The following is a 25,493-nucleotide window of genomic DNA, read 5'->3' as shown; positions in this document are numbered from 1 at the left end:
AAAGCAGAAAGGCGAGAAAAAAAAAAAAGCCATTTTAGACTGCTTAGATGCTATGAACAAAAGTGTATTGATATAAAAGTGTAGACTTTTTTTATGGTGCTGTAATTAAGCCAGTTTGGCTGGAGTCCAAGGGATTTGTTGGCATCTTCATAAATAGAGGTGGTAATCTGTGGAGAGCAGTCGTTCACATGCTGGACCAAAAGTAAGCTATAAATGAACAAGCAGACGTCATTTGTCTTGGAAAGAAAGAAGGCACTTTTTCCTTTAATACAGAAAAGCTGGGTGATGGGGTTATAGGCACATGTGTATTTGTCAGGATTCTCAAGAGAAACAGAACCAATAGGATGTACATTTATATATAGAGAGAGATTTAATTTAAAGGAATTGGTTCATGCAGTCATGAGGCTGGCAAGTCTGAAATGTGTGAGGCAGGCCTGCAGGCTGGAGACCCGGGGAAGAGTGGATGTTGCAGTGTTGGAGCTGAAGGCAGTCTGGAGGCAGAATACCTTCCTTCTCCGGAGTCTCAGGCTTTGCTCTTAAGGCCTTTAACTAATTGCATGAGGCTCACCACATTGTGTAGGTAATCTGCTTTATTCAAAGTCTGTTGATTTAAATGTTAATCCCTTCTGAAAAATACCTCACAGCTATATCTAGACTGCTGTTTTATCAAACAGCTGGGCACCACAACCTAGCCAAGATGATGCTAAAATGAACAACACAGTATATAAGAGTAAAGAGAAGGAAAATGAATTTTATGGCTTGAGAGGTTGCAAACTCTTATGCTCACAGAATCAAGAAAATAATGAAAATGAGTGAAGCAGGTTAGGTGGGGTCTGTGGCAAATTGGAGAGCTGTGTACCGTCTGTCCATCTGTCTTAAGGGGGTGGTTACTATGTACTCTAGCCAGTTGATGCCATGCAAGGATGTGAGCCCCAGATTTCCACTACAGATCCGTGACAACCAATGCAACACCACTAGCTGCAACGGCCTCAATCCTTTCATCATTTGTATTCAGAGACCCCATGTGTACAACTTCAGAGGCAACCTCTCACACCACACTGCACAGGACAGACTTCAGTGATGCTATGCTAAACTTCTCTACTCTCACTAAAAATCCCACTCTCTCTCCTCATCACCTGGATCAGCAGTCAGCAAACTCCTGTGGGCTACATCTAGCCACGTTTTATGGAACACAACCATGCCAATTTATTTGCATATCATCTATGGCTGAGTTCGTGCTATAACAGCAGCACTGAGTAGTTGCAAGAGACTATACAACCTAAAATATTTACTGTTTGGCCGTTTACAGAAAAAATTTTGCCAACCCTTGAATCTAGATTAAAATTCACAAAAGTTGCAACTGATACTCAGTTAACTGTCTAGCTGAAGAGCTGAAGTGAAATACTTTGGCCTGTACAAGCTATGCTCAAGTCAGATATTTGGATTGGATATCTCTCATTAAGGGAGAAGGAGATAGGAAGAAAAATAGGAGCTGGTATCCCTGAAAGCTCAAGAACTTTTTAATTTTATAAAGTCCAATTTATCTGTGTTTTCTTTTGTCACTTTTCACCCAACAGCTTTTTCATTTTGTTCTGCAGCAAATTACAATAGCATTCATTAGGAAATTTGTGACATACCTTTTTTCAGTGTCTTTTCTTTAGTGTCCCTGTTGTTGTTCTCTCAGATGTTATCTCCACTTGATTCTGTTAAAAATCTGTCCATATTTATTTTTTTAACTAGGAAAAATAGTTTCGTTTTTATAATTAAAGTAATAAATATATTGATTTAATTATCAATTATGATTATATAGGTTTCACCATAGACTCAGTACCAGAATAAACACATTACAATTTTATATTGGTGTGTAGGGGGAAAAAATCATTCCAGGTGAATCAATCTGTTGACACTGCCAGCCTGGTGGTGTCTTTTTGGTTAGTACTACAGACCACGCATGCACCCAGTGCTCAGTAGGCTACAGCAGTAATACCTTAATGTGATGCAACAAAGTGGAATATAGTCTTGAACAATAAAGTTGTGTTTAACAAAAAACTATTTTACATTGCTTCAGTTTTTAAATTTTAATTTTAATTAAAATTAAATTAAAAGTTTAGTTCTTCAGTCGCATTAGCCATATTTCAAGTGCTCATTAGCCATGTGTAGCTAATGTCTTTTATTTATTTTTAACACCAATCCTGTGAGGTGGATGTGACATATTATCTCTGTTTGACAGATGAGAACACACATTCTGACAGATTGACCTACAGAGATAACACAACTGGTTAATGGTGGTGTCAAGACTTGAATTGGGACTGTTAATCTGTTGCCTTGTCCACTTAGATTCTGCATTTTTTCCTGTAGGTTTTTTTGGTGACCTAAAAGTACTAGAAGGATAAAACAACATACGTTGTTTGTTTATTCGTTCAACAAGTTTTTTTTCACCCCTTCTCATGCCCCATACTCTTCTAGGCAGTGAGATATAATGGTGAACAAGACAAAGTTCTGGTCCACATGGATCTTAAACATTGTAGTTAAGATGAAAGTGAACAGATATATACTATAATATTAGGTAATAGTATGTTCTAATACCATTCTCTATGAGAACAAGTAGGAAATTTGGCTTCAGTTTAATAGGTTATAAAACTCTTATTGGATTGATTTAATTTGTTAACCAGGTTTTTTCTTTGAAGATTGATTTTTCATAAGAAGTACATTGCGTGTATCTTTTCATAGGCGGTATAAAGAAGATGAAAGTCAGTCAGAAGAAGAAAAAGACTACAGAAGTCTGGATGCTTCAGCAACCTACAAAGGCCTTCTAATGGTATGGGGACTGCATGACCAATAAATGCTTTTTTATAAAGTAAAATAATCTCCCAGGAAAGTTAATTGTTTTTCTGTGAAATGTGTTGCAGTCATTGCAGAATGAACTCAAAGAATCGAAATCCAAGCTTGATGTACTTTTAAGTGAAAAGCTGAATCTCCAAAAAGATTTGGAAAGCAGGTGAGAGAAACTTCAGTCATTTTTATTCAGTTTTTGGAAAGTAAACACATACTGGAGTTTGGAATGTTAAATGAATCATTCTAGCCCCTTTACTCTAAAACTAATCTTGGGAACCTCATACTCTTATAATTGGTTTAGTCAGTTGTCTCTCATACGATGGAAGGAACAAGAAAATATAGGTAGGCAAGGGAAATGAGAAAATAGGAGTCCACATTAAAGAAGATAAAACTGGGTAGGAACTCAGAGTATATTCAGTCTTATACTAGCAGGTTTCCAATTCCCAAATTACTTTAAAATGACTTGTTATTTCATCTTATCTCTGTGTTGTGGGAGAAGAAAACTAAGAGGTTTAAATGGCATACAATAGAAAAGTATACAGTGGTCTCCCCTTATCCTCAGGGGATACATTCCAAGACCCCCAGTGGATGCCTGAAACTGTGGCTAGTACCGAACTGATACTGCAACAGTTGATCTGATAACCAAGATGGCTACTAAGTGACTAACGGGATGGAGGTATGAGGGGGTGGGGTATACAGCATGGATACGCTGGACAAAGGGATGATTTACAGCCCAGGTGGGACGGAGCGGAACAGCACAAGATTTCATCACACCATTCAGAACGATGAGCAGTTTAAAACTTATGAATTGTTTCTTTCTAGAGTTTTCCATCTAATATTTTTGGACCTCGGTTGACGGCAGTTGACCGCAGATAACTGAAACTGTGGAAAGTGAAACCACAGATAAGGGGGGACTACTGTATTTATATACAGCATACTGCCACAAAAGGATGACATTCTAGATGTTGGCAGTGAGTAATAAGGAGTGAACATTGTCGAGACTTTTTTCATTCAATAAATATTTGTTTACCTATTATCACTTAGACACTGTCCTTGGCTCTGGTGTAATAGAATGACCAAAACAAATACCTTGTTCTCACAAGGCTTATACTTTAATGGAGAGACACTGATATCTACAGTACAAACCATTTATATAAAGTTTAAAAACCTGCCACATAATATGTAAATTTATGGTTATATAAGTATGTAGTAAAAATTTTAAAACGTGCATGGGAATAATGAACACTGAATCTGGGATAGTGGTTACCTGTAGTACGGTAAGGAGAGGAATGACATTAATGAGGGACATATGTGGAGTTTTAAGTATATGTATAATGTTTAAGTTAAAAAAAGATTTGAAACATCTGTTAATATTCAACTTTGCTGAAGCTGAGTGGTGGACACACCACTGTTTGTTTTTCTATTCTCTATTCTTGTCTGTATATTTGAAATATTTCACTATAAAAACAAGTAATAGATTTACAACAGTAAAAACAGGTAAAAAATTTTGAACAGGGACTACACAGAAGAAGAAATCCGATGGCTAATAAACACCTGACTAGCAGTCGTGAAATATTTTAAGAATTTTAATAAGCATGTTTGTAACAAGTATTAAGATATACTGTATTGTTTACTATTCAATATATTATAATTTTTTTCAAAAAATTGAATGCATTCAACATGATTTATTTTCTACAGGCCCACACAGCATGAATTACGACTTTATAAACAACAGGTGAAGAAACTGGAGAAAGCCCTTAAGAAAAACATCAAGTAATTATATTTTACCAAAGTTACAAATTTATTAGGGTTTTGTATTTTATTATTTTTATTACCTATCAGCTTACCTTATGATGGTGGGGAAATGGCATTAAAAGGAATATTTCTGGCTTCACAGTTTAAAAACAGTTTCTACTGTGTTGGGTTTGGCTATATATTTGTCTTAAATGAGCACATGAAAAAGGTAGTTGCCTGATGTAAGGAAGGGCAAAGGTTTTAACTAGAAAATTGTCTTTGGAAGTCGTGGAGGAATTGCAAGAGAATCATTGAAATTAGAGATGATAGGGGCCAGCCCCGTGGCCGGGTGGTTAAGTTTGCGCTCTCTGCTTCAGTGGCCCAGGGTTTCACTGGTTCGGATCTTGGGCACAGACACGGCACCACTCGTCAGGCCACGTTGAGGCAGCATCCCACATGCCGCAACTAGAAGGACCCACAACTAAACATATATAACTATGTACTGGGGGAGCTTTGGGGAGAAAAAAGAAAAATAAAATCTTAAAAAAAAAAGAGAGAAATTAGAGATAACAAGCCCCAAATTTTTGTTGATGGTAGTCATGACCTGAATAGTGTATAACCTCGTCACACTTTAAGAGTTCCAGAACGAATGCAGTGAGCCATTCATATCCACCACTGGTACCTTCTTGACTTTGAAAAGCACATACTCAGAGGAGTTTCAAAAAGTTGGTTCTCAAATAGTGATAGTATCCCATGAATATTATCTATGCGTGCTCTTCGATTCAAGGGAATGGGGCGTGAAGTGCTATGGGGAGCACTGGGGTGAAATATTTTGAAAACTGTATGAGTTAATATATGCATTAGATGTATTAAATCAGTTATATTAGCATATATGGATTCAATTTTCAGTGACAGCTGCGTTTCCTCCTTCCATTGCAACATATGCCACAGTGCAAAGCAAGTATTCTGGACATCCAGGAATTACATGTTGAGTTAAATGAAGATAGTAGGGAAGGAAAACTAATAAAGAAAAGAAAAGTGGAAGGTTTGGAAAGGCTACATTTATTCATTCAATTAATATTTTTTCTCTTCCAACTATTGCTTGACATTTTGGGTATCTCTAGTACCTCCTACTATCTGGTTGGCATTCTGGGTACTGGAATTACAGTGGTAAACCAAATAGAAAAGGTCCCTGCCCTCATGGAGATTATGTGAAGGGAGAAGGACAGTGAAAAAATAAATAAGACAATTTTGATATAATATAAATACTAAATGTAAAATAGTGTGAGTTGCTATTGTGTGAATTTGGACAAGAGGTGGCGGTGACATGGTCACAGGTTGCAGACGTGGAGGTGGTGAGAAGTCTTTGGAATGTCGGAGGTAGAACTGATGGGACTTAATGATGGATTGGAAATAGGCCGCTGGGGGTGGGGAGAATCAAGACTCCTAAATTTTAGGCCTGAATAGCTAGGTAATTGTTGGTCCATTAACTGAGATGGGAAAATTGGTTGTGAAGCAGCTGGCAAAAGGAGGATGTAGAGGGGTAAAAAGTCAGAGGAGAAAGTATCAGGAGGAATAACATTTCCTCAGCCCTCTTAAGGCCCCTGGCTAGGCCTGAAAATTAAACTGACGATGAGAGATTAACAGGAGAAAAACATACAAATTTATTTAATATAAGTTTTATGTGACATGGGAGCCTTCATAAGGAAATGAAGACCTGAAGAAACAGTTAAGCCTGAGCGTTTTTATCCTGGGTTTGATGAAGAGTGGAAAGTTGTGAAAAAACGTGATAGGACAAAAGGGCATGAGCTAAGGGCGGTAAACTGGGGGAAATGTGGATTCCTCTTGGCGTCCCTTTGTCTTCAGAGATAAAGATGCTCCTTTCTTCCGGGTACAGGGAGGGCACCTGTCACGTGAGGGTCTTAGGATCAGCTTCAGGAGAGGAGTAGGAGGAAGTCAGAGAGTCCTTCCTGCACCTGCCATTTCTTAAATTCCTTCAGCTTAAAACATTTCTTACGTCAAAGTGGCATATTTTGGAGTGGCGTATCCAGATCCCCTTCAAAGAAATCTTGTTGACTTCAAGGCAAATATGTTAGTGAAGTTCGACACACATATGCTCTTATATGTGTATGCACTTACATATGTATGTATGCACATAGATATACATATATGTGCATGCACTTATATATACGTAGACACAGTCAGTCCTCATTATTTTCAGATTCCGTATTTGTGAATTTGCCTACCTGTTGAAATGTATTTTTAATCCCAAAATCAATACTTGCCTCATTTTTGCAGTCATTCATGGGCATGCCCAACACACACATTTCCAGCTGTTGACCAGGGTGATGCTCTACCCTCTTGTTTCACCTCTCACACTATAAACAAGCATCCTTTTTTTTTTCTCATAGTACTACTTTTTTTTTTTGCACTTTTTGTTAGTGATTTCTAACAAGATGGCCCCAAGCATAGTGTTGAAGTGCTGTCTAGTCTTCCTACACACAAGAAGGCTATGTGCCTTACAGAGAGAATGCATGTCTTAGATAGACTTCTTTAAGGCATGAGTTATAGTGCTCTTAGCCATGAATTCAATGTTAACGAATCAACAATATTAAATAAAGTGTCTTTAAATATTAACACACGTAAAACAAGGTTATATATTGATCAGTTGAGGAAAATGTGAACAGAGGCATGCAGGAACCTGACTGTGGTTCCGTAGGAGCAGTGGTTCCATCTTCACTAATTCAGTGTTTATGGTGATTTTATAGAACATAACTACCACCAATAATGAGAATTGACCGTATATTCATTTTCTGTTGGGCTCTGGTCTTTAGATTGACTTTTCACTATTAGCCTTTAAGATTATGTTTCAGAACCCAACCCTGTTATATTTTATGCTGAATTTTGACAAAATTATTTGTTTATAAGTTTTGTCTAAAAACTTAAATTTTTAGAAATTTAAATTTGGAATTAAAAAAATTTATGTTTGGAGCTTTTGTAGTATCTAGATATGGAAACAGAGAATTAGGAATGTTAGGTAACTTGCCCACATCACACAGGAAGAACTCGGAAAGAAGTCAGGTCTGTACCCAATCATTCTGACTCCAGAGCTCACAGTTTTAACCATCACGTTAATAATTAGACCCAAACAAGACACCCAGTGAAGACAAATTTTTTTAAGGTAAAACTGTAGAAATTTTTATTATCTACAGTGGCAGAAATAGAATATATTTTTCAAAGAACTAGTGATATTGGGGAAATAATTTAAAATAAAATCTCTGTCAACCCAGCAAACCCTCTACATATGTAGAAAAAAAAAAAAGAAGCAGTTTTATTACTGAATAAACATTCAGCTAGACTGTGATGTGCATTATGGGCAATCTGCTAAAGACAGTGAAAAGACAGAAAGAAATCTCACCTTTAATATAGGCAGGCAGACTCAACCGATTACATACATGTGAAGTGTCTTTATCTAAAGGAAAAATAAAACTTCTCATATCTTTGTCAAAGCAGGAAGTTACAACTTCGGGCCAGGAGCCTAGACTAAACTCTAACAGAGACAGAGAGACAAGGCACCATCCTTCTCAATGTCTACATTTCAAAGATATGGTTTCAAAGGGCAACCCGGTGGTGTAGCAGTTAAGTTCATGCACTCTGCTTTGGTTGCCTGGGGTTCACCGGTTTGGATCCCGGGTGTGGACCTACGTACCGCTTATCAAGCCATGCTGTGGCAGGCATCCCATATATAAAGTAGAGGGAGATGGGCACAGATGTTAGCTCAGGGCCAGTCTTCCTCAGCAAAAAGAGGGGAATTGGTGGCAGATGTTAGCTCAGGGCTCATCTTCCTCAAAAAACAAAAAAACAGATATGGTTTCAAGGTTTTTAGGAAAGACATTTCTAGGAGTTAAAATTGGCAAGAGGCTTATGTAAATATTAAAAAGATTTACTACGTACTTCTTAAAGGGACAGAGAAAGAACTTGCAACTACAACTTTTCCAAAGTAAATGCTATAAGAAAACGAGGGGGGAAAGTCTCTCGCCCTTTTAGAACTAGAGAAAATTAAGTTTTTTTCTTTAGATTTGTAGTTACTTTTCAACTAACCAACCTTCAATATCAAACGAGGCTATTAATTTAACGTGGGAAAACATGGACTCTTCTTGTTTGAGTTAATATTACAAACAGGTTGATTATAAAATTCTGTTGCTAGGAAGTGATCAAATAGGCCTGCCAGTGCAAGATAAGCAAAGGTACTACACTAATTCCATTTAATTTTTCATTGGTATTTGTATGTGGCTAGGAGAAAACAAAATCAGAATCCCACCCCCTTAGCGTTGAGCTGACTAGTGTTGAACACCCCAGTGTTGAGGTGTTGTGGTCAGTTAGGACAATGAGCCAAACTGAAATTAACAATCAAGCTTTTATTCACTTACGGCAATAGTATAAGCAAGAGGCCGAAAAGAAAAGGGCTTGCTCCTATGTGTTCCGTTTTTCCTCATGGAATGACACCAGGCAAGGGTCCGTCAGTGACATGCAGCCCAGATGGGAGGAAACATCTCCCTGCCTAGGATTCCTGCACAAAAGATTCCTGCTGTTTCGTAGGCCTAGAGGAGGGCCTGAGAGTGGAAAAATACTGAGTCAGAGTGGAGAAAAGTGTTTTATTTAAGGCTCCCCCACCCCATAAGAAGTGAAAAGTGCCTTAGTCACGGCCCCCCAGTAAAGAGGCCTCAGCACGGAGGCACCTGGGTTAGGAATGCAGAAATGCCTGTGAGCATGGCTGGCCCTGAAGTTGAGAGTCAGGAAGGAGGGGTTAGGGAGACTGAGTCAGCAACTCCCTCCAGAGATGCAGTGCACAGGCTGTGTATCAGTCTGGTGTGGAGACGGCATCCTTCCCCCATGAGGCTTTCCAGGCAAAGCCTTTGTAATTGCCTATGGTTTGGGCCTGAAAGATAACGTATAGTATTTGGCTTGGAGCTGGGCTCCCTCTCCTGGAGAAATAGTTGCCTTCAGAGTTCTGGCATTGGTGCTGCTAGATGGGAGAGAACCACCCTTCTTTTCATCCTAATCATTTAAAAAATCCTAGGAATGTGGGGAAAAGGACTCGGGGAACATACAATTGTGAGAGTCTCAGTTGATGCATACATGTGTTTTGTATCATTGTGGCTAAATTAGCATGATTTTTTTAAAACAAAATTGGCATTCCACTTTTCAACTCATTCCTCTTCTCCCGAATGGGAGTTGCCATGAGATCATGGAAAGGCTTCAACAGACACAGTTAAAAGCTATGAAGCGTCTGCACATAGACACTTAGGGAGACGGCTCGAGAAAACAGGAGACGACACAGCGTATTTCAAGTTGGAGGTGCAGTTTTCTGGATTTCCCAGACTCCACAAAAAAATACAGCTGTTGCTGCTGGCTGCACGGAATGAGTGTCTGCTAAGTATGTAAAGCATCCCTTAGCTACTCTTGGGGGATTTTTGTGGCCTTCAGGCCCTGCTCACTGCTCTGGAGACTACAAAACAACCCTGGCATATTTCTGGGTACAGCCTATTCTGCTGCAACATAGGTTTTGAAAACACCAATTAAGTCATATGCAATTGGAAAATAAGGGCATGATTAGTAGTATAACATAGGAGTCGCATTGGCCACACACAATTTTTCCTAAGTATGAGGAGCTAGAGCAGCAGTAGTGGTAGAACCTTCAGGAAAGGGAAAAGTTCTGCTAGTACTAGGCAGCTGCCCTTTCAGCTCTTTTTTAAGAAAATTTAAAATGAGAAACTGCACCCAGAGCTCCCTCCTGCCCCCCAGCATTAGGCAGACTCTGGGCTGGAGGCAAGTTGCACTTCCTCCCTCGCCTATTTTAACCTCAGCTGCTTTGGCCGGGAGCTCCACTTCTGTCTTCATAGTCTTGGCATCCTCAAGCCAACATTTCTGCTGTGCTGTCTGTGCATTTTTAATATCCCCTAAGGCAACCTCTAGACATACTTGAGCTGTCTAACTTACCTCCTGAGGTACCAATTACTGTGTTTGCTGGTTTTCTGGTTACAGGCTGCGTCAGTTTTAAATCGTCTGGTTTCTAACACTGCTTTTCTCCTGAGCCCTGTTATGTTTGAGTGTGTGTTTTTGTAGAATACAAAGTTTTTCAGGAGGCTTATGCTATGGCAGATACTTACTGTGAGACTAAGTGAACTAAAGATCAATATCCCATGAGTCCCTAGCTTTTACTAATCCTTATCTTCTGTAAACTTAGAAAAAACAATGGGATTAAATAAATTTATACATGTAAAGTGCTTAGAAGAATTCCTGCATAGAGAAGGTTCTCAATAAATACTAATTATCATCATCACCAGGCTCTCAATATATGTTAGTTACTATCATTATTAAATGAGGGTATCTCTTTATTCATCTAGTTAATTGAATCACATTTCATTTCCCGTAGTGACTGTAACTAGTACGTACAATTATATATTTAGGTTACTATACTGACAGCTAAAATGTTCTATATCCGTAGTGTTATATTTAATAATCAGATTTGCAAACAGTTCATTGATAAGTTAAATATTTTTACCTGAGTGAAAGGTTAACTAACATTTAAATTTACATGTATCAGTTAACATGTATTCCCACTAGACAGCATAACAGTTTTGCTATGTCCCTTTTGTATTCTAGATAATAGGCTCCTGGTGCTGCCCTTAGGCAAACCTGTAAAGTATGTGAATGTGGTAAATAGGTGGGAAGTCAAGTGGAAAATGGATTGTGAGGTCTTTGTGTCCACTAGAGGAAGGAGGTTGACTCTTTACCTAGAGCTGATTCCATTTATCAATTTGTTTTGGGCATATACTCAATAGAGAGCAGAGAAAAGCGGTTGAGTGAAGATCAAGGGCAATACAAGTGATTGGAGTAAATAGTTTAGGGTAGTAGTAAGAGATGAGCTAAGAAGCCAGTCAGTAGGAATATTAGGTTAAGACATTCAAGCTAACCCAAGGAGATTAGATTTAGTTAACAAAGCAATGGGAAGCCATTGATTGTTTTCTTAGCAGGCAAATGACATGATGGAATGTTGCTATTATATTTTACAAACAGCAGGTCAAGCTCATTAATGAGTCACAGAATCAGTTTAATGGGTCAGGGTTTCCACAGGAAACTGATAGGCATACTCAAATTTAATAAGGGACTGCATTTTTCCAAAGGCATGGTGGGTGAGAGGAGGAAGATTTACTAGCTTGACTTCAGAGATATTTGGAGAAGGGCAAGGGTTTTCTACTAGGTGAATACGCTCATACATAGTTAGGTTTCTGGGCAAAGAGACTCTTCCCTCAGAGTTCCGGTAGCCACCTGGGACAGTGGTCTCTTGGGTTTCTGTGCCCTCTTGACTGGCCCAGGCATTACTGTTGTCTGTTCTTTAGCGCAAGTGGACTATGAAGAAGGAAGAACCATAGTGTTTAGCTCTTGCTGCTACAGTGTCCACACTGATTGTTCTGCCCATTGCTTCTTCCTCTCCTTACTGTAACTTCCAAACTTGGAGTGTCTTGGAAGTTGCTTCCCTCCTTTGCTGTAGTTCTTTCTTACTCTGTTTTTTGCAAGTGTTGGGGAGTAGTTATATTACGGCACAAAATTGGAGTTCTCTTGCCTGATGCGCATAAAGAGCCAATTATTACAGCATCAGCTTTTGAGAAAAGAAAAAAGCTTTATTGTGAGGTCGACCTGCAAGGAGACAGGAGACGAAAGCTCTCAAATCTGTCTACCTGATGTGGGGCTTGGGGCAAAATTTATAGGATGAGGGGCAGGGCATTCTGAAGTGTGGAGATAGATGATTGGAGATGAGGAGAACTGAGGTAATTGATGATCTGTGCCAGCATAGTCAAGCTTCCTGGCTCTTCATAGGACACGTGTTCACAAAATAGTGGTATTAGTGTGATTTGAGGGAGGAGTTTTTGGCCTCTTGACATCGAAAGGGTCACTTATCGGGTATTTGCACAGGCCCAGTTGATAGGTTGGGGGTCTCAACTGGCCTGAACTGCACAAGGGGCCGACTCTCAGTTCCTAAACTGAGAGGATGGGGTCAGTTGAACTGGTCTTACTGGGCCCGTGGTTACAGTTACAGCTTTCTTCTTCAGTCTGATCCTCTTTTTCAGGGATTCCTTCTGCTTTGTGGTTATTGAGAGGACCTTCCTGTTTTCCAGTGATGATATGGCTTAAAATTTTTAAAAAATTTTATGTATGGGTATATGTGCATACACACACGCGCGTGTGTGTGTGTGTAAGCTGTTGGGAGGGTAGCTGGATCATTGGCTCAGTTTTTCATCTTAATCTAGTGTCTAGAAAAGCATTTTGTATTATCTTGACTTTTTTCCCCTTTAGATTACAGGATATTATTGGCCAAAGAAAGGCTGAGGACACTGAGAAAAAAGATGAGCCCAGCAAGGATAATCTGCAGCAGGCCCTAATTGACCAGAGATACTTTCAGGTATTAAACAATTGGCAAAGAGACTGGTACTGTAGTGAACCTTGGTTTTAATTGCAGTGTGATGGATTATCAGTGGGTAAGGAATACTTGTGTCCTGTATTTGTGTGTGCTTATCCTGTGTTGTCTTGCCATGACATACCTACTTAGCTAAAAACATTGCAGGTAGCTTGACTTAGAATTTGTCTTAACCCTTAAAAGAGACTTGGCCTAGTTCAAAGCAGGTAAGCTTTTAAAAAGATTTTATAATCCTTTTCCCTACTCTCCCCCTTTAAGCCATTGCCCTTTTTATTGTTTTTGTTGTTGCTGTTGTTGGTATTATTATTATAGAAGTAAATGTGTTTTCTTTAAGGTCCTTGTATGGTTTTGTTTTTTATTTAGCTACTTAGTCCATCTGAAATTTAATTTCCTGTGTGGTGTGATTTAGAGACCTAACCTTACTGGTTTTGTAGACCATCGATGGAATAGATGAGCAATTAAGCCTGGTAGTTTACTGACTGAACTAGGCCTGCACTCATATTTTATCGGTCCCATGCAGAGTTTTTTAAACTTTGAATTAATTACTAATATTTTTTAATTAAATTTTTTAAGTCCCTCTTTCTAGCTTCTCTTAAAAAGCCGAAGAATCTGGCAGCAAATTCCTGCACAGTCATTATCAGAGGAGAATTATGCCTTCCCTTGTCACATTCGGCCATGTGCTTTTCACTTAGCCCCAGTCCTCACCGTGCTTGCTTCACTCACTTATGCTCTTACCTGGCTTCTATAGTCATTTGAGTTGGCAGTTTCCAATAGACCATTCTTTCTCTACTTTACTGTATTTTCTTATATGTATAGTTTTGTTTCTAGACTCTCTTTCATTTTTATACTATTTCCATATTCTTTTAATTTCTATAGTTTTATAGTAGGTTTTGATAGCTTTTAGGATAAGTATCTTGTTGCTTTTTAGAATTTTTCCTTGGCTATATTATTAGCATATTTATTCTTCTGAATGAACAGTTTGTCAAATTGAAAAATAGATCCCATTAAGAGGAGGTGAAATTGGATTAACTTTTTGAATTAGTATTTGGAAAAATGACACCTTTACAGTTTTAAACTGTCTTGCTCAGAAATATGTCTCTAATTTTATTTGAGTCTTCCTTTACAGCCTTTAATAAAATTTTGTATGTTTTAAAATTTAGCTCTTGCATATTTCTAGTTAGGTTTATTTCCTAGGTATTTTATAACTTTTATTGCTATTGTGAAGGGGATCTTTTTTTTTTATTGAGTTATTGATAGGTTACAATCTTGTGAAATTTCAGTTGTACATTAATGTTTGTTAGTTGTGTTGTAGGTGCACCACTTCACCCTTTGTGCCCACCCCCCACCCCACCTTTCCCCTCGTATCTACTAAACTGTTCTCTTAGTCCACATTTTTAAATTCCTTATATGAGTGGAGTCATCATACACAGATTATCCTTCTCTATCTGGCTTCTCTCACTTAACATAATTCCCTTAAGGTCCATCCATGTTATTGCAAATGGAATGATTTTGTTCTGTTTTGCAGCTGAGTAGTATTCCATTGTATATATGTACCACATCTTCTTTATCCATTCATCTGTTGATGGGCACTTAGGTTGCTTCCATATCTTGGGTATTGTAAATAATGCTGCAATGAACATTGGGGTACATAGGACTTTTGGGATTGCTGACTTCAAGCTCTTTGGATAAATACCCAGTAGTGGGATGGCTGGATCGTATGGTTGCTCTATTTTTAATTTTTTGAGGAATCTCCATACTGTTTTCCATAGTGGCTGCACCAGTTTGCATTCCTACCAGCAGTGTATGAGGGTTCCTTTTTCTCCACAACCTCTCTAACATTTGTTACTATTAGTTTTAGATATTTTTGTCATTCTAATGGGTGTAAGGTGATATCTTAGTGTAGTTTTGATTTGCATTTCCCTGATGATCAGCGATGATGAGCATCTTTTCATGTGCCTATTGGCCATCCGTATATCTTCTTTGGAGAAATGTCTGTTCATGTCTCCAGCCCATTTTTTGATCGGGTCGTTTGATTTTTTGTTGTTGAGTTGTGAGAGTTCTTTATATATTATGGATATTAAGCCTTTGTCAGATATATGACTTGCAAATATTTTTTCCCAGTTAGTGGGTTGTTTTCTTGTTTCAATCCTGTTTTCATTTGCCTTGAAGAAGCTCTTTAGTCTGATGAAGTCCCATTTGTTTATTCTTTCTATTGTTTCCCTTCTCTGAGAAGACATGGTGTCCAAAAAGATCCTTTTAATACTGATGTCAAAGAATGTACTGCCTATGTTTTCTTCTAGAAGCCTTATGGTTTCAGGTCTCACCTTTAGGTCTTTGATCCATTTTGAGTTTATTTTGGTGAATGGTGAAAAAGAATGGTCAATTTTCATTCTTTTACATGTGGCTTTCCAGTTTTCCCAGCACCTTTTGTTGAAAAGACTTTCTTTTCTCCATTGTATGCCCTCAGCTCCTTTGTCGAAGATAAGCTGTCCATAGATGTGTGGTTTTATTTCTGGGCTTTCAATTCTGTTCCATTGATCTGTGCACCTGTTTTTGTACCAGTACCATGCTGTTTTGATTACTGTAGCTTTGTAGTATGTTTTGAAGTCAGGGATTGTGATGCCTCCCGTTTTGTTCTTTTTTCTCAGGATTGCTTTAGAAATTCGGGGTCTTTTGTTGCCCCATATGAATTTTAGGATTCTTTGTTTGAAGGGGATCTTTTTTTCCGTTACGTTTTCTAATTGATTATTCCTGGTTCTTCATATATCTCTGTGTTAATTACATGCCCAGGCACCTTTCTGAAAACTGTTGTGTTTTAGATAATTCTCTTGTACCCAGTATATAACTGAATGGCTTTTACTTCATTTTGTTTCTTAGATTCAATTTGAGAGGCTTTGTCCTTTAACAGGGGAATTAAACCATTCATGGACATTGACACCAATTCATATATCTGCTTTTGTTCCTGACGTCTTACTTTCTGTTTGCTATTTACATGGTTTCTTATTCCATTCTTTTCTTGACATTTGCTAGCTTGAGATTTCTTTGTCTTTTTTTTCTCTTAAAGTAGTTAGGACATTCATTTTCTTAATTCTTTTCTATTCATCTAGTGATTACCCTTAAAAATATATTTTTTATCCATATCAAACTCTTTCTGAGTAAGATAAGACCTATGTTGTAAATTTTCTTTCTCTAATTCCCATCTCTCTGGGAATTGTTTGTCATTTTTCCATTTCCTCACTAATACATCTTTGCTGCCAGTCATCAGAGTGTGAATAAGCCGTAAGAAAGAATATGCTCTGCTGTCGGTAATTCAGGGGAGGAGATTTAATGAATTTTTTCTGTTAAAATGATGTGTTTAAATATAAGAGAAGTGAAATGGTGAAATACACTCTCTTGAACTAAAAACAAAAAGCTCCTCAATAAACATCTAAAGTAATATTACCAGGAATAGGGACAAAGATTCAAGATCAAAATGGCATCTTGTCACAACCAGAAGGACCCACAACTAAAATATACGACTATGTATGGGGGGGATTTGGGGAGAAAAAGCAGGAAAAAAAAAAACGGTATCTTGTCTTTATACTTGTGTAACTGTTTATTAAATAGGCTGGGCTTCATGGTGGTAAATAAGCAAATGGCTTTTTACTCTTCTTCCTTTAAACTTGTTGTTTTCAGTCTTTCTTCCCTCTTCTTGGATGATATATAAGGTAGAACTCATTGCTTTTGGCAGAGGGGTTATAGTCACATATTATACATATTAAGATATTTAAAATTCAGTGCAGGCATTGATGATATTAGGGAATTATTGTTAATTTTTGTATGTATAATAATGATAGTGTGATTTTGTAGGAAAATATGCCTACTTTTTTTTTTTTTTTTTTTACTTTTCCTCCCCAAAACCCCCCAGAACATAGTTGTATATTTTAGTTGTGGGTCCTTCTAGCTGTGGCATGTGGGATGCCTCCTCTCCATGGCCTGATGAGCGGTGCCATGCCTGCACCCAGGATCCAAACCGGTGAAACCCTGGGCCACCGAAGCAGAGCATGCGAACTTAACCACTCGGCCGTGGGGCCGGCCGCACCTACTTTTTTTTTAAGCTGGGAAAGATTCGCCCTGAGCTAACATCTGTTGCCAATCTCCCTCTTTTTTTTTTCCCTCCCCAAAGCCCCAGTGCAGAGCTGTATATTCTGGTTGTAAGTCCTTCTAGTTCTTCTATGTGAGACATTGCCTCAGCATGGCAGCACAGACGAGTGCTGTGGTTCTGTGACTGGGAACTGAACCCAAGCTGCTGAAGTGGTGAGAGCACTGAACTTTAACCACTAGACCATCAGGGCTGACTCAAAGTATGCCTGCTTTTAAGAGATGCATGCTTAAGTATTTGAGGGTGAAGTGTTATCAGGTCTGCATTTTCTTTAAATGGTTCAGCTAAAAAGATAGATAGCTGGAGTGAGCAAATATGGCAAAATGTTGACAATTGTTGACTCTAGATAGTGATTATATGGGTATTTGTGATGGTTCATTTTATATATTAAATTGACTGGGCCATGGATGCCCAGATATTTTGTCAAACATTATTCTGGGTGTGTCTGTGAGGGTGTTTCTGTATGAAATTAACGTTTGAGTTGGAAGACTAGGGAAAGCAGATTGCACTCCCTGATGTGAGTGGGCTCATCCAATCAGTTGAAGGCCTCAATAGAACAATCAGATCTTGGGACTTGTCAGGCCTGAGCCAGTTCCTTGTAGTAAATAAATACACACACATATCCTATTGGTTCTGTTTCTTTGGAGAACCCTGACTAATACAGTGTTTCTTATTTATATTCTTTTTATTTTTTTGTATGTTTCAAAATTTTCTTGATGAAAAATTGGGAGAAAAAGTCATTCAAATCTCAGTCAAGGGGCTGGTGGAGTGGTTGGGTTCACATGCTCTGCTTCGGCGGCCCAGGGTTTCACTGGTTTAGATCCTGGGCACAAACATGGCGCTGCTCGTCAGGCCATGCTGAGGTGGCTTCTCACGTGCCACAACTAGAAGGACCCACAACTAAAAAGTACACAACTATGTGCCGGGGGGCTTTGGGAGAAAAAGGAAAAATAAAATCTTAAAAAAAAAAAAACTCAATCAAAACTTCAATCTCATTTAGTTCAAAGCTTCTACTTTATGCCTAGTTTATTTCATGCCTGACCTATGCTTCTTCAAACAAGCAGTGTGGCGAGCGGCTGTGGTCCATTTCTCTATTGCCATTGCTCCACCTTCTCTCCTAGTCCTCTGCTGTATCTGGCTTCTCCAAGTTTGGCAGTGAGGGTGCATGTTGGGTGAGAATAGAAAGCAAGAGAGTAGAATCTTTCTTGACTGGTGCTGGTGCAGTCTAGCACTGGTGCCGTGTTGTGGCTGATGACCAAATACTGCCTGTTTTTCTCTTCAGGGAATGCTTGTGTATACGTGTGTGTGTGTGTGCACTTATTTCCTCCCCACCAACTAGGGACTTTGGCAATGTACCGTTAATTCTACGGGCAGTGCACTTTCCAGCTGACCTCTTATGAATCCCTTTCCTCCTCCTGTTCAAGTGATATTCCCCCTGAGTCTTCCAGCTATAGGTAGTGTTCTTTCATGAAAGCAAAGCTTGACTCTCTTCTAAAGTGTCTGCTTGGCCACAGGGTGTATTCTTGGCCTACCACAGTGTAAAAGGGCAGGCTTCTCTTGTTGCTGCCTCCTCTCCTTGCTCTCTTCCATCTTTATCTTTATATGTATATCAGTTCATTTTTGCTGTGTAACGGACTCTCCTAAAACTTAGTTACTTAAAATAACAACACTTTAATATCATTGTGCTTGGCCAGCTGGGCGGTTCTCTTGATTTTGGTTGGGTTCCCTCATGCATCTGCTGTCAGATACAAGTCAGCTAAGTGGCTCTGCTTCTGTGAGTTGGGTGGGTATTGGCTCAGGGTAATAGGGATGACTGGGGCATGTGTCTTTTTATCATCCACCATCTAGCCTGGGCTTGCCAACACAGCAACAGAGTTCAAAGAGAGAGAGAGCAGAAATAATCAAGACCCTTCGAGTCTTGGAGCCCACGCTGGCACAGCATTACTTCCTTTTCTGTGGGCCAGCGCAAGCCCCAGGATCAGCCCAGATTCAAGGAGTAGAAAATAGACTCCATTTCTTTTTCTTTTTTTTTTTTTTTTGAGGAAGATTAGCCCTGAGCTACTAGCTGCTGCCAATTCTCCTCTTTTTGCTGAGGAAGACTGGCCCTGAGCTAACATCCGTGCCCATCTTCCTCTACTTTATATGTGGGACGCCTACCACAGCATGGCGTGCCAAGTGGTGCCATGTCCGCACCCGGCATCCGAACCGGCAAATCCTGGGCCACTGAAGCGGAACGTGCAAACTTAACCACTGTGCCACCAGGCAGGCCCCTAGACTCCATCTTGATGAGAGAATCCTGCAGTGTCATACTGCAAAGGGGAGAGGATATAAGGAAGAAAAATAATGATGATAATTTTTGCAAACAATCTACTACAAAATATGGATGCATACTGCTGGACATACATGTAATCCGCCTTGGTTCTCCACCTCCATCATGGAGTGGGATTGTCCTGTAAGCTTCTGAAGCTCGGCCAGTATCAGCTCCCTGATCTCTTTCAGGAGTTCTGCTGCCCTTCTTAGATTTGGTGTGAGGCAGAGGGAGAGGGGGAACTATGTGTCTGCTCTCAGTAATTTAATGGAGAAGAGTTAATTGTTTTTTCCATTTTCAAAGAGGAGTTTAAACATAACAAGTGAAATACTGAAATGTACTCTCATATACTTAAATAACAATAACAAGACTGCTTGTAAATAAGCATCATAAGTCAAATTCTCAGGAGACCTGTAGTTTTCTGTAGCTTTCTATGGGAAGAAAAGAAAAACAACACAGCATTTTTCACTCACTAGGTCTGTATATTCCTTTAAAAGACATTCGTCCTGGTGAATCCTGTCCAATGACTCTCTAACATTTTCTTAGATAGGCTGGTCACTATCCAAGATCACTTTGATCACCTCTTAGCGAGACCTACGTGCTGTTTCCAGGTTTTCGATTTAGAAGGTGTTGAACTTATTTATTGTCCTTACTTTGAACTTCAAGTGAAGCTATGAAACAACAGGAAATACCCCTTTTAACATCCTACTTCGCTTAAATATGAAGAGATAGAAAGTGGGAAATGTGGGACTCTAGCTAAGGATGTCTGGATGGTTACTCTTCCCTATGTGGATTATAATCATTCATAACTACTTTCGAATCTAAATGGTTTAAAAATGCATTTTAGTTTTCCTGTGAAGTCTGTGATCCTCATTAGGACTGATGTGTTTAATCATGTTGATGAAGCTGTTGTCCTTCAAAGCATTACCTGTCAATCTTGTTAAAGATCTTAATGTCTAAAATTAACTCTAAAAAATGTTACTTTGAATGTAAAGCACTCCTTTAACATATATCACTTTGACAGAGCAATGATAAACATTTCAACTAAAAACATTGTCTTTTTTAAAGGTGCTGAGTAGCATCAATTCAATTATTCACAATCCAAGAGCTCCAGTAATAATTTATAAACAGAGCAGAGGAGCCCAACATTTCAATAAAGAGCTTGTTCAAGATTGTGGATTTGAGCATCTTGTTCCTATAATAGAAATGTGGGCAGATCAACTGACTTCCCTCAAGGTAAAGGGTTGAATATTGTTTACATGCTTTGAAAATACATTGGAGTCTATGGCTTTATTAATAGAACTAGGCTTAATTTTTTTGTTTGTTTAACTGTAAAGCTGAAAAGGCCTAGTTTATCTATAACTTGAATCTTGGTACTTATGTATCTGTTTTGAGTACTACGTATTCGCTGTTGTCATTACCATAAGCTTTGCCTCCTATAAAGTTCTACCAAAGAAGACATGTTTTAGGCCTGTTGCATTGTTGAAAATCTATAGTGGATCCACTTTGCACTTCTAGGCCCTTCCCTGTTCTACCTTCGTTTTCTCTTTTTGGTATCCTCATGCTACAGATTTTCCTGGCCCTTATTCCTCTACAGATGTAATGTCTTATTCTTATTCCATTTTAACTGGAGGTGTTTTTTCTCTTTTTATATTTTAAATTATTTTTCTTCTCTCAAAACTTAGCTTATCTCCATGTCTCTCTATTCTCTAGAGCAGGTTGTAGTCAGATAGCAGCCAGTACCACTCTTACCTATCCTGTCTATCCATGGAAGATTAAAATCTCTCCACTTTATAGAGTTATTGTGTATTCTTTATTACATAACTTCAGATTTTGTTCAGTTTTTGTTGAGTAGTTCACTGAGAGGTGAATTGCTAAAGTCAGTATTTAATTTCTATTCCCCTTAAACTTTAGATTTTTCAATAACCTATACATAGAGATGTAGCAGCACCTCTGTTCATGCAGGTGTGATTCAACAGTAGTGTTTGTCAGGAGAAGACTTAGTGCATGAAGTGTAGATAATGCAGAATATGTGTGTAAGAATGGGTAGGCTCCGTGAGTTTTGTCTTTTTTGTTTTCTGATGTGTCCCAATGAACCTCCTGATACTTGATGAGTGCTCAATATTTGTCAAAAGAATGAAGCAGAATACACATTTCAAGACAACCAAATGGAGATGATGCTGAATTAAAAGAAAATTTTAATGAAAACATACTTGTAACTGATGAAGCAGTCTTCACATTCAGCCTAATTTAGCCTTCCTTTTTTATATAGGGCTCAGATAGAGCTACAAAATAAAAAACACTTTAATTAAGTGACAGTATTGGATTAATATACCTGTTTTATAGGTCTGAGTTCCTCCAGTTTATATCTCAGAAGAGGGTAAAATGATTAGTGGTAGGTTATGTAAATCATGGCATTTTCCCAGTCATTGCTTGTCTGGGGGTTGGAAGAAATCGTGCTAACTCCTTTTCTCCTTCTCAGGGAAATGGGCTAGAAAATGCCCCAGCCTTCCCAAGAGAAGGGAAAAGACTAGCAGAGAAAGCTGACAAAGGGAAGAATCAAATAAATGGATAGTTATTATTTACTATATTCAGTGCATTGAGGGTGGTATCAGAAAAGGTGAACACGAGATTTAGACTAATTGGATGGTCAAAACATACTAAAATATGAAATAAAGTTTAACCATTCAGGATATCACTAGAAGAAATGAATGCCATAAAAGCAGCCCATGATGAAATACTAAGTGAATGATGCAGATAACTCCAGATTCTGGAGGAGGGAGAGCCTTCAAGAAAAGCTTCACAGAGGTGATGAATTCTTGCTACTTGCAGTTTTCCCGCTAGGAGACAAGGAGAGTTAGCTTTATAATTAGAATATTCTGAGGACCCCCAGGAGGAATTTACTTGTTCTACTACTCAAGGAACTCATGGATTTTAGGCAGTGCTTCAGATATTTTTCTTATGCTGCAGAGTCAGGATCCAAATTGAGAAACGACATGAGGTTATTTGAGGCCTCCTTATATGAAAAGTTTTCTCTGCCATAGCAGCCTCTAAGTTTGGGACAACCATCTTCCCAGATTAGTTGTTCTCTCAGGTTAGATTTTGCTTAAAAGAGAAGAATGGGAAAAGCATGGAGCTGGCTGTCAGCCTCCTTCCTTCTGTCTTTCTCACCCGTCTGTCCGGGAAAGGTGAGCTACAGACACAGAGGCTCTCGCAACCCAGTACACTCTTGTATGCCGAGTCTTTGCCATCCCCCACTGCTCCAGAGGCCAGCCATACGCAATCAGACAGGACCTTGGTTGTATTTCTGCATCCCTGCTACTGAGTAATGTGGTGAACCTAGGAGGCCTTCTTTTAGATTTCTCAGGGTTTGCTTAGATAGACTGTGCTATAAGTAGACCAGAACATCTGTTTTTCTTAACCTTGTAATACTTTTATTCTCAAGCAAAAATTTATATTTGGTGCGTTTTTCACCATAGACCATTTCTTTATAATCACACTTTGTTGATGGAGCGTTGGTTAATGAAGATATCATTATGCTGTGACTTCCTGACTTTTTTTTTCCAATTCTGGTGGCACTTATTACTTAAAACATTCATTTGACACGGAATGTATTGCCTTGAATTGCTAAAATAGGTAATTGCCTTCTTACCAAATGAAAGGTTAAAGATATGAGTATGTGAGGTCTGGGCATTAATTAGAGAGTGTTAAATAAGCAAAGGACTAAAATAAGAAGTTGGAAAAAGAATTTCCTGTACCTCTTTCTGTATTTTGGAGTTGTGCTGTCTAATACAGTAACCACTAGCCACATGTAGCTTTTGATCACTTGAAATGTGGCCAGTCCTAACTAAGATGTGCCGTGAGTATAAAATACACGCCAGATTTAGAAGACTTAATATTGAAAAAAAAAATTAAAATATTGATTATGTGTTGAAATGAAAATATTTTTGATATATTGGGTTAAGTAAAATATATTACTAAAGTTAATGTCTCTTGTTTCTTTTTACCTTTCTAAGTGTGGCTACAAGACAATTTAGAATTACTGTGACTCACGTACGTTTCTTTGGGACAGCATTGTTCTGAAGGGCCAAGCACTGCACCATGCACATAGCAGATGCTCAGTAGATATTTATCGGTTGGCCAGTCTTAGTATTCTAAACTTCCAGTAGCCTTGCCTCTTGTGCAGTTTTAAAATACGTTAGGACCACATGTCTAGGCCAGGAAACTAAGTAGACTGTCATGAAGATTAAGTAGAATTAATTTAGTCATCCTTTCAAATTAAGAATTGCCTGGAGATACATGCTATAACATGGATCAATCTTGAAAACATTATCATAAGTGAAAGAAGCCAGTCACAAAAGGCCACTATTGTATGATTCCATTTTATGTGAAACGCTGAGAATAGGCAAATTTCATAGAAACAGAAAGTAGATTAGTAGTTATTCAGGAACTGAGGGCAGGGGAGAATGGGGAATGACTGCAAGTGGGTATGGGGGTTTTTTGGGAGGTGATGAAAATGTCCTGAAATTAGCTAATGGTGATGGTTGCACATCTCTAAATGTATTAGAACCACTGAATTGTACACACAAAGAAGGTGAATTTTATGGTATATGAATTACATCTCAATAAATCTGTTATGAAAAAATTAATGGCCAGAATACAAAGAACAAACTTATTTTTCTCCATCTATAATTCAAAATAATTACTTAAATAAATACTAATAATATAATTACTTAAAACATCCAGATATGGGATAAACAATATATAATGTTTTTTGTAAGGCCTATATTTACCTGGAGAAAACGAATTTAACACTCTTTTTCTAAACTGGAAGTTGTTTTTAAAAAAATACTGATGATGATTAATATATATATTAAACCTGCCTGGATAATTATATTTTATCAGCATTATTATGGAAAATATTTTTTAAAATCAATAATACCATGTCATTTCTTTTGTTATAAAGGATTTATATAAGTCCTTGAAAATACTATCTGCAGAACTAGTGCCTTGGCATAATTTAAAGAAGCAGGATGAAAATGAAGGGATCAGAGTTGAAGATCTGTTGTTTATAGTAGATACCATGTTGGAAGAAGTTGAAAATAAGGAAAAGGTAATACTTATGCAAATATTCACATTTTAATGTAATCTTATCTTAAAAACTGGTAATGGTATGGATATTGATATTTATTCTACTAGGATTCTTTGTCTTTTTAAAGTTTTTATTAAAGATTTGGGGTTATTTTAAGATGTGAACTATCTTTTTTTTTTCTCCCTCTCTTTTGGACAGGACAGCAATATGCCAGACTTTCAAACTTTGCAAGCTATTGTTTCTCACTTCCAAAAATTATTTGATGTGCCTTCTTTAAATGGAGTCTATCCCCGAATGCATGAAGTTTATACTAGGCTTGGAGAAATGAACAATGCTGTGAGAAACCTCCAAGAACTCTTAGAATTAGGTGATGACCCTTTGTTCTTTTTGGCCCCCATTTAAGAATTATTCCTGATAAATCAATAAAATATAGGTAAAACAGTTTAAAGCAAAAAAAAAAAAAAATGAGGATAACTGAAGCAGTGTTTGATTTAATGATTTTGAAAATTCTCTTTTGAAATACCCTATCCTTTTATTTCTCCTTTGCAGATAGTTCATCCTCATTGTGTGTGCTGGTGAGCACAGTTGGAAAATTGTGTAGGCTGATTAATGAGGATGTGAGTGAACAGGTTACGCAGGTATTGGGACCTGAAGACCTCCAGAGGTATTTATTTTAAAAAGTTTTCGAAGTATCATTCAGAATGCGTGGAGTGGTAAAATTAAAGACTTTCGAAACTTTATAAGTTATTTACCTTTCCTGTTTGGAATAGCGTCTTTTAAATAACTAGACAATTGAAAATGATCTCCCACCTTAGGAATGGAGAGAAGGCCAACTATTTCAAGATAAAAGTAGATTGTAGAGCCTGTAAGTTTCCATAGGGTAGGTCAAGACTCCAGCGTTATT

The 25,493-nt window shown here is 38.1% G+C and overlaps 1 protein-coding gene across 3 annotated transcripts in view; it reads left to right on the top strand.

Annotated features, from left to right (window-relative positions):
• The window catches only part of CEP70 (centrosomal protein 70), a 59,451-nt gene that overhangs the window by 29,400 nt on the left and 4,558 nt on the right, over positions 1-25,493 (top strand). For all 3 annotated transcript variants that reach the window (XM_070577564.1, XM_070577563.1, XM_008519562.2), the window contains exons 9-16: positions 2,731-2,818; positions 2,910-2,998; positions 4,534-4,608; positions 12,928-13,033; positions 20,566-20,733; positions 24,464-24,610; positions 24,788-24,956; positions 25,139-25,253. In XM_070577564.1, the coding sequence (XP_070433665.1) occupies positions 2,731-2,818; positions 2,910-2,998; positions 4,534-4,608; positions 12,928-13,033; positions 20,566-20,733; positions 24,464-24,610; positions 24,788-24,956; positions 25,139-25,253 (957 nt within the window). The remainder of the gene's footprint in view (positions 1-2,730; positions 2,819-2,909; positions 2,999-4,533; positions 4,609-12,927; positions 13,034-20,565; positions 20,734-24,463; positions 24,611-24,787; positions 24,957-25,138; positions 25,254-25,493) is intronic.

This window comes from Equus przewalskii, chromosome 15, assembly GCF_037783145.1.
Source record: "Equus przewalskii isolate Varuska chromosome 15, EquPr2, whole genome shotgun sequence".
NCBI classification, from domain to species: Eukaryota; Metazoa; Chordata; class Mammalia; order Perissodactyla; family Equidae; genus Equus; species Equus przewalskii.
The sequence above is the reverse complement of the archived record's forward strand: the minus strand, read 5'-3'. Positions and strand labels throughout refer to the sequence as shown.